Consider the following 9,621-nt stretch of genomic DNA (forward strand, 5'->3'; position numbering starts at 1 on the left):
ACATGTGAAATTGAACACTACAGTAGGCTGTATGCCAATGTTGTTTTCAATAAAAAAACATTTGTACAAAGCAAGCCGATCCATTTGTTCATGTTGATGAGAGCATTAAAATGAAAACAAAAAATGGGACAAAAGTTACATTTGGAATACATAAAAATGTGTGATTAATTGCAAGTTAACTATGACATTAATTGCACTTAAATATTGTAATTGTTTGACAGCACATTAATTAGTAATATAATTTGCAGTTAGTCACAAATTACAGTGTTTGTCGCATGGTATTTATTTACCCAAGAAACAAGAGAAGTGGTTTGTAATTGATTAAAAAATGAAAAATCTGTCTTTCTTTCCCTCTCTCACAGGCAGTAACAGCGTTGGTGAAGAACTTCCCCAAACCCATGGTGTCCTCTATGCAGCAGATATTACCCATTGTTTGGAATACACTGACTGAAAGTGCAGCTTTATATCCTTTTACCAAAACTGCTTATTAGCTAATCATTTCTTGCTGGGATAACCACTGCTGGCTGTGTTGTAAAATAATCATTTAGGCCAGTAAGTGAAAACAGCTTCAATTTTTTTTTTTTTATTGCAGAACATCCTCTCTTAACCACAAATTCACCTCATTATTCTCTTGCGTGGACGTGACCCGCTTACTCGGCACTTAGATGTTGAGAAAAAGTCATGCTTCACTGATATTTTCCGATTGAATCACACTGATTGAACCACATTTCAATTACATTTAAAGCAATAAGAGCAAGGGCATTCCTTAACCACATGTTCACTTATGTGAGAACAGAAGTCAACTACACAGAGGAAGTGGATGACCCCGTAGACTCGGATGGTGAGCAGAATGCTTTCACTGCTAACATGTAACATGTCTTTGAAAGTTTGCAGCATTTCCATATTATGAAATTATCACTTTTTTAAGCACCCTTTCAATCTTCTGATATGATTGGCTCATTTTCGCAGGTGAGGTTTTGGGTTTTGAGAATCTGGTGTTCAGCATCTTTGAGTTTGTCCACACGCTGCTGGAGAACAACAAGTTCAAGAGCACCGTGAAGAAAGCCCTTCCCGAACTCATCTACTACGTCATCCTGTACATGCAGATCACTGAGGACCAGGTGAGGAATTACATCAACACATGAGGGTTAAAAGGCTGTTTGCATAGATTGAAGTATTAGTGTAAATGTTTAATATTGACTGCGATTCTCTGGTGTTTGCCCTTTTGTTTCTTTAGATTAAAGTGTGGACGGCGAACCCCCAGCAGTTTGTAGAGGATGAGGATGATGACACCTTCTCTTATTCTGTCAGGATCTCTGCTCAGGACCTGCTGCTGGTGAGATAATAACCTACAATTCCCAACCAATCGGTTTTGGAAAATGTGAATGCAACATTTTAAAGCCCAAATTAAACCAATTCCTTTGGTACATCGTGTGCTTTCTTGATTATTTTTTTTTGATGGTGAAATCCCATCTTGTATAAATGTATAGTGGACTGAGTTTCCTTAAATCACCTTTAGGGCCCCTGCACACTGCCTGTGTGGTGTTTCTTTTGCGTGGCGCCTGCTAGCCTTGTCTGTACACATGTGTTTCTTATTGATAAAATGAAATAATAGCATGTTCTTCAACTTTTTTTTTTGTCAATGTTTTTGTGTTTGCACATATTTTGAAATTTCAATTTGTATTGACAGGTGCAATATTTGAAAATTGTTTTGTTTTTTTAAATTACATTTATACCTGCATTTTTGTCAAAACCTAGAGACTTTCAAAGATCAAAATGTCATTTATTAAATGTATTTGTGTCAAAATGACATATAAACATGTTTTCGTATTCTATTTTGCCTGGAAACGCTTCCAACACGTTTGCGTGTCGAGTGAAAAATAGGCATCGGTCATATTTCTAGCATGCACAGGCAGGAGCCCTTAGAATAAAAAAGTGTCTGAGGGTGCGTTTGGTCTCTATCTGTCAATCACTATTTATTTACAATCTGGTCTAAAAATGCTTACTGTTTCTACACATAGTCCTGGAGAAACACACCTTGTTCTCTTTTTTGCTTGTAAAAATATATCTGTTGCACCATATTGACCCAGTCCTTGAAAACGACTGCAAATGGTTGTTTACGTTATGCACAGGGATTTATGTGGTGTTTGATCATAGGAACACTAAGCAGTGCGGTCATGTATGTAAAACAGGGGTCATAAATGTACAGCACTGGACAGGTTTGCAGTGGTTTCTTTGGCTCATCGGTCCACCCTGAGAGTGTGTATAATGATGGTAGCCTTTGACTTCTGCTTGCAGGCTGTTGCTGCAGAGTTTCAGAATGAGAGTGCAGCAGCGCTAGCAGCGGCAGCAACAAGACATCTCCAGGAGGCAGAGCAGGCCAAAAACAGTGGCAATGAGCACTGGTGAGGATAGACTCAACAACAACACTTCTCTGACTCACTATCTGACTACATTTCAGTGTCTGGTCTTTAAAGCTTTAGTGTGCAACTATTTTATATTGATGAACGTCTGTTACAGTAAAGCCATTGCCAAATGAGTTGCTACAATACTAACTAAGACTATAAACGCCACAAGACTCTCTGTACTTCTCAGTATGGCTATGTTTTAAAAAAACATAGTAGTCCGGCGACTTTCCATGCAGAATGTAGAATGATGTGTCTATGATGTCATTGCCGAGGAATGACAACAGCAGCGCTCAACTATGGAGACAAAGAGGACATACAAACTACAGCATAATTACCTCTTCTGAAGAGTCCATGATGTTTAATTCTCCGTGTTAGAGAGTCTGTGGAGTAGGGGTGGGGGTGCGATCGCAGAAGGCTTGCGTCATGTGGCTGCTCCAACAGTGTTGTTGCAATTACTTAGAATTCCTCATTCCTACTGTAATGTCTGCATACCTACGCTTTTAAGTCAGAAAAGTATTTATTTTTTTGTATATGCAGGTGGAAGATCCATGAAGCCTGCATGTTGGCCCTCGGCTCTGTCAAAACCATCATCACAGAGAATGTGAAGAACGGTCGTATCCAGTTTGACATGCATGGTTTCCTGGCTAGTGTCATCCTCGCTGACCTCAACTTGCCAGGTGAGTCCTAGACTGACCCTCAGAAGTGATCAACCACACGACACAACTTTCTGAAGTGCATGGTGATTGTTTTCCATCCTCTTTAAGTGCCTCAACTCCTCAAAAGCAAGGAACTCAAAAAGAGAGATTTAATTATTCAATGCAAACGTCACAATATGAAATAAATGTTTCTCTCTCTTGTCTTCTGTCTTGTTCTCTTGAGCAGCGGCGTCTCCGTTCCTCCTCGGCCGGGCTCTGTGGGCGGCCAGTCGCTTCACGGCAGCCATGTCTCCTGAGCTCATCCAGCAGTTCCTCCAGGCCACCGTCAGCGGCCTCCACGACAGCCAGCCACCCTCCGTTCGCATCTCCGCGGTCAGGGCCATCTGGGGGTGAGCAAGCAGTGTTTTTAACTGGGCTGACACCCAAACACACAGTTCTTGTTTTTTTTTGGTTCCAACACAGCAAGCATGAAAAACTATCTGAAAGCCAGAAACCACAGTAGCAGTTAGTCTGTGACGGCATCACAAGACACCTGGATCTTTTCAGGATTCATGTTGAAAGTATTAAAAGACAATAAGGCTGAATACATTCTGAACCAACTATTAGGCATCTTAAAAAAACATTTTGAAATTGGACATGCTGATCATGATTGCATCCAAGGCTGAAGCTTCAGCCAGTTAGCTTAGCATAAAGACTGGAAACAGATGGAAAAAGCTAACCTGGCTCTGTCCAAAGGTAACAAAATCTGCCAGCTCCTCTGAAGATAGCTAGTTAACATTTTATATCTTGTTTGTATGTCTTAGCCGGACACATTGGCTTTCTGGAATCTTGTTGTCACCATGAGGTAGCCAGGCAACAAGAAGTTGCTGTGCCTGGCTAAGAAAAAGTCCAGAGAAACAACAACTTGTTGCTGTTACACTTTAATGTTGCACGTGTTAAACAAGATGTAATATGTGGATCACTGAGCTTTAGAGATGCTGATCGATGGAGTTTGTGACCTTTGGACTGAGTCAGCTTGTTTTTTTCACGACTTTTATGCTAAACAAGCTGCTGGCTGTAGCTTTATATTTACCATCAGGGCTGGGCGATATGACGATATATATATATATATATATATATATATATCTTCAGAACAATGTAAAAATGTCTATAGTAATGTTTCTATATCGTTTTTATCGCAATGTTGAATGCCATAAAACAACGGCAGTCAAACTGGGTTAATTGCAATATTTATTTAATTTGGTCAAGTCTTTACATTCTGATGCATGGTATGTTCATTTTGCACTACAGTTCCTTATAAAAAGAGAAAACACTCTGTATCTTTTATTTGTCAAGTATTGAATTCAGACATAAGTAAACAAAAATGGGATTTACCATTTGGCTATGTCATACAGGCTATTTATTTATTATGTAACCAGAAAACATGCTACATTGCGGGGAACACTGCATTTTAAGAGTTAAAAGGGTTACTAATAGGGCTATACAATATATTGCTTATTTTTTATCATATTGCGATATCAACTGGAGCAATATACACATTGCGAAAGGCTGCGACATATCGTGAAAGACACTCAAAGACTTTTTTGTGTTTAGTTAAAGAGAACATCAGTAGAAAACTGCACTTTAAAACGTCATTCTTTTTTAGTGGTGCCTATTTTTATATTCAATTCTATTTGTTCAATAAAATGTTGGAAATGATTTCCATTGTCTTAAATTCAACAAGCAATTTGATGTATTTTAGCAGAATACTGAAAGCAGCAGAACTGAGTACACTTTATCTGTTTAGCTATTGCAAGGAATATCGGTATTGTGATATTCAACGTTATCACACATTTCCCTCATATCGTGCAGCCCCAGTTACTAACTGATCAACACGATGTTGGGTGGATACTGTCTGTTTATCGATGCCTACTATTCATGTCATTCTCCAGGTATTGTGATCAGCTGAAGCTGTCAGAGAGCACACACGTCCTTCAGCCTTTCCTCCCCAGCATCCTCGAGGGACTGGTCCAACTAGCCGCCCAGTTCAGTTCAGAGGTGCTCACCCTCGTCATGGAGACTCTGTGCATTGTCTGCACTGTCGACCCGGCCTTCACCACCAGCGCCGAGAACAAGATCTGCCCCCTCACCATTGCTATTTTCCTTAAATATAACAATGGTATTGCTATAGCTCCTCTAACCACTTCCTCTATCAGACTTATACTACTTTCACACAATACTACTACTACTACTACTAATAATAATAATAATAATTTTAACTTCCGTATTAAGGTTATATTGAGGACACATACACTCACCTAAAGGATTATTAGGAACACCTGTTAAATTTCTCATTAATGCAATTATCTAATCAACCAATCACATGGCAGTTGCTTCAATGCATTTAGGGGTGCGGTCCTGGACAAGACAATCTCCTGAACTCCAAACTGAATGTCAGAATGAAAGAAAGGTGATTTAAGCCATTTTGAGCGTGGCATGGTTGTTGGTGCCAAATGGGCCGGTCTGAGTATTTCACAATCTGCTCAGTTACTGGGATTTTCACGCACACACATTTCTAGAGTTTACAAAAAATGGTGTGAAAAGGGTAAACATCCAGAATGCGGCAGTCCTGTGGGCACAAATGCCTTGTTGATGCTAGAGGTCAGAGGAAAATGGGCCGACTGATTCAAACCGATAGAAGAGCAACTTTGACTGAAATAACCACTCGTTACAACCTAGGTATGCAGCAAAGCATTTGTGAAGCCACAACACGCACAACCTTGAGGTGGATTTACTACAACAGCAGAAGACCCCAGCGGGTACCACTCATCTCCACTACAAATAGGAAAAAGAGGCTACAATTTGCAAGAGCTCACCAAAATTGGAACGTTGAAGACTGGAAAAATGTTGCCTGGTCTGATGAGTCTCGATTTCTGTTGAGACATTCAGATGGTAGAGTCAGAATTTGGCGTAAACAGAATGAGAACATGGATCCATCATGCCTTGTTACCACTGTGCAGGCTGGTGGTGGTTGTGTAATGGTGTGGGGATGTTTTCTTGGCACACTTTAGGCCCCTTAGTGCCAATTGGGCATGGTTTAAATGCCACGGCCTACCTGAGCATTGTTGCTGACCATGTCCATCCCTTTATGGCCACCATGTACCCATCCTCTGATGGCTACTTCCAGCAGGATAATGCACCATGTCACAAAGCTTGAATCACTTCAAATTGGTTTCTTGAACATGACAATGAGTTCACTGAACAAAAATGGCCCCCACAGTCACCAGATCTCAACCCAATAGAGCATCTTAAGGTTTAGGGTTAGGTGTGGTGGAACGGTGGCTTCGTGCCCTGGATGTGCATCCCACAAATCTCCATCAACTGCAAGATGCTATCCAATCAATATGGGGCCAACATCTCTAAAGAATGCTTTCACCACCTTGGTGAATCAATGCCATGTAGAATTAAGGCAGTTCTGAAGGCGAAAGTGGGTCAAACACAGTATTAGTATGGTGTTCCTAATAATCCTATAGGTGAGTGTAGATTGATATGGAACTTACATTTTCCCAGCTTGTCTCTAATATTTACATAGATTATCTGGAATCCCTTTCTGTTAGCAAGATGTAGTACTTCCTTTTTTTAGATTTTCAAGAGAAGACGTAGACCGAGAGAGACGCATTGTTTTGATTTGTCTGTTCTTTTTGCCCTATCACTTCTTATCTCCTCAGACCCTGTGGTGGCGTCCCTGGCTCAGGACATCTTCAAGGAACTGGCACAGATCGAAGGCTGCCAAGGCCCCATGCAGATGCGTCTCATTCCCACGCTGGTCAGCATCATGCAGGCTCCCTCCGACAAGATCCCCTCTGGACTCTGCGCTGTAAGTAGATACTGGCACCTTGATATTGTTATCTGTATCATATTATATTATCATCTGAAACTTCAATTTATCTAGATATGAAACATTTTGAAAATGAACAAACTCAAATAATTAGTTCTGCTTTGCAATGTTATCATCATTTTTTTACCACTCAGATTCGTAACAGAATTTTAAACTTTTGCTCTTTTTCTGTCTGCACCACAGACGTCTATCGACATCCTGACCACAGTTGTCCGAAACTCTAAACCTCCTCTCTCAGATATGCTGGTGTGCCAGGCGTTCCCTGTGGTAGCACAGTGCACCTTACGCACTGATGACAACACGATAATGCAGGTGATACCAATAAAGATACAAGCACATTAATGCACCAGAAGAACAATGATGTTATCCAGCAAATGTCATGAGCTCCTTTTCAGTAGAAATACCAAAATCAATTAAACTTGGTGACTTCACATTTATTTTCATCAAAGACTTGCTTTGAATAGAAAATATAAAGGATACATTTGACATATTATTGGTGCGGATTAAAACCTATAGTAGGTGGAAACAACGCTCTCTTCTCATGAGGGTTTCTGCAGGGTCTTAAAAAGTCTAACATTTCAAAATCAAAATTTAAGGCCCTGAAAAGTCTTAAATTTGCTTAAGTATTGTGTTCTAGGTCTTACATAAATATAAACAAGTCTTAATGTTCCTACGTCAATGTAACGCTACCTCCAATGCTCATTGAAATTTCCCCGCAGCGCTTTAGAACTTTTTAAATATATATATTTTTTTATTCTGTGGTGTTGTAAGTCTTTCTTTTGCTTTTCATAAAATAATTAGCTGTTCTACAAATGAGACCAACACGTAATTAAAATTGCAGCCAATCAGCTTTTTCTGTTACTATTGCAAGATTCTCTCAGATTGTACCACTGATATGAAACAGATTTTGTTCTTCAGATATGGGAAAGTGCAAGTTTAGTGATACTTGGCTTGAAAAAAACGTTTTTGGACAATGTTTAGGTCCTAAATTTCATTCATAATGGTCTTGAAAAGGTCTTAAAAACTGACTTGGTAAACCTGCAGAAACCGTGTCTCATTCTCCTTTTACATCACCATTCACCATTTTCCTTCCCCACTCTAGAACGGAGGTGAGTGTCTGCGGGCTTACGTCTCCGTCTCCCTCGAGCAGATCGCTCAGTGGAGGGACGAGCAAGGGCACAGCGGCCTCTGGTACGTCATGCAGGTGGTCAATCAGCTACTGGACCCCCGGACCTCCGAGTTCACAGCCGCCTTCGTCGGCAGGTTGGTGTCCACTCTGATCTCTCGGGCAGGAACCCAGCTGGGGGAACAGCTGGACCAGATCCTCCGAGCAATTCTGAGCAAGATGCAGCAAGCGGAGACGCTGAGTGTCATGCAGGTAGGGGCACAATGTTGCTCTGTGTAGGCCTGGGCCGGTTACCCGTTTCAAGGTAGACCGCGGTTTAAAAAAAAGTTAAGGTTTCAAAACCACTAAAATATTCCGTCATACTGTTCCTTAGTTATGAGCAGTTTTTTTATGAGTGGTCAAGTAGAGAAAGTGCAGTTTAGAAATCCCTCTCCCTGCCCCTCTCCCAGAGTGTTTAAGATCAAATCCATTGTGTTCGATGGAATGAATGTTATCATACCGTCAGAATCTCATACCGGCCCAGGCCTAGATGTGTGGCTGTTACGTCACCAACAGGCTGAACCATCGAAACCTGTTTCTGATGGTTTGATAACCTGGTTATTATTCTCTCCTTTAGTCTCTGATCATGGTGTTCGGTCACCTGGTTCACTCCCAGCTGGAGCCTCTGTTGGAGTTCCTGTGCAGTCTGCCCGGCCCGACCGGGAAGCCTGCCCTGGAGTTTGTCATGACAGAGTGGATGAGCAGGCAGCACCTCTTCTACGGACAGTATGAGGGGAAAGTCAGGTCAGACAACACTCCAATTCATCATTTATATTTACAAGTAATTGCTAGGGATGAGCCGAGTACTCGGCTGAAACTTACTCACTGACAGACACACACACACACTCACACATACCTGGTGTGAAAATAAAAGAACCAAAAAAAAAATGATCATAGAAAAATTAAAAGTTAAAAAAAGAAGTTATATTATTGAGTATGAAAACTCTTGTTCATTACATTTTACTTAATAATTGCAACCACATTGTTTTATTTATTGTTGCAAAACTATATTATGTTATATACTGTAGGCCTATATAGTTCGTTTGTTACCATGACAACACCACTGATCTGAAGCTCAATACTGGTGCTGTCATGGAAATAGTTTTCTAATCAGCAATAAATATAACAATTTCTGATCAACCCATATCAATTGCATGCTTAAAATAACATACCGGTTAAAGCCCCGCCCATTTGAAGACAACCAGACCCACTTCCGGGTTAAATCTGACCACTTCCGGGTTAGGCCCAGTCCGAGTACGGACACAGATAATTCATGTGGTAAACAGATACAGATAATGCTCTACTCGCTCATTCCTAGTAATAGTTTTTACAATATTTGTAAAATATATAATAAGGCCCTGTTTACACGTACAGTACATGGTTATTTTGAAAAACTGAGACATTTCCCTTTGTTTGTGCCCTTCGTTTACACACAAACGGAGAATTTGCCTCTAAAATCGAGTCTTTCTAAAAAATCCGGCCAGAGTGGAGATTTTGGAAACCTTCGTTTGCATG

The 9,621-nt window shown here is 40.6% G+C and overlaps 1 protein-coding gene across 1 annotated transcript in view; it reads left to right on the top strand.

Annotated features, from left to right (window-relative positions):
- ipo9 (importin 9) overlaps window positions 1-9,621 on the top strand; it is a 19,414-nt gene that overhangs the window by 5,148 nt on the left and 4,645 nt on the right. Inside the window, exons 8-19 of the mRNA XM_032514339.1 lie at window positions 363-463; window positions 783-841; window positions 970-1,121; window positions 1,238-1,336; window positions 2,299-2,405; window positions 2,946-3,085; window positions 3,291-3,453; window positions 4,996-5,222; window positions 6,772-6,920; window positions 7,125-7,253; window positions 8,044-8,319; window positions 8,684-8,850. Of these exons, the coding sequence (XP_032370230.1) occupies window positions 363-463; window positions 783-841; window positions 970-1,121; window positions 1,238-1,336; window positions 2,299-2,405; window positions 2,946-3,085; window positions 3,291-3,453; window positions 4,996-5,222; window positions 6,772-6,920; window positions 7,125-7,253; window positions 8,044-8,319; window positions 8,684-8,850 (1,769 nt within the window). The remainder of the gene's footprint in view (window positions 1-362; window positions 464-782; window positions 842-969; window positions 1,122-1,237; window positions 1,337-2,298; window positions 2,406-2,945; window positions 3,086-3,290; window positions 3,454-4,995; window positions 5,223-6,771; window positions 6,921-7,124; window positions 7,254-8,043; window positions 8,320-8,683; window positions 8,851-9,621) is intronic.

Source organism: Etheostoma spectabile, chromosome 4 (genome assembly GCF_008692095.1).
Source record: "Etheostoma spectabile isolate EspeVRDwgs_2016 chromosome 4, UIUC_Espe_1.0, whole genome shotgun sequence".
Classification (NCBI taxonomy): domain Eukaryota; kingdom Metazoa; phylum Chordata; class Actinopteri; order Perciformes; family Percidae; genus Etheostoma; species Etheostoma spectabile.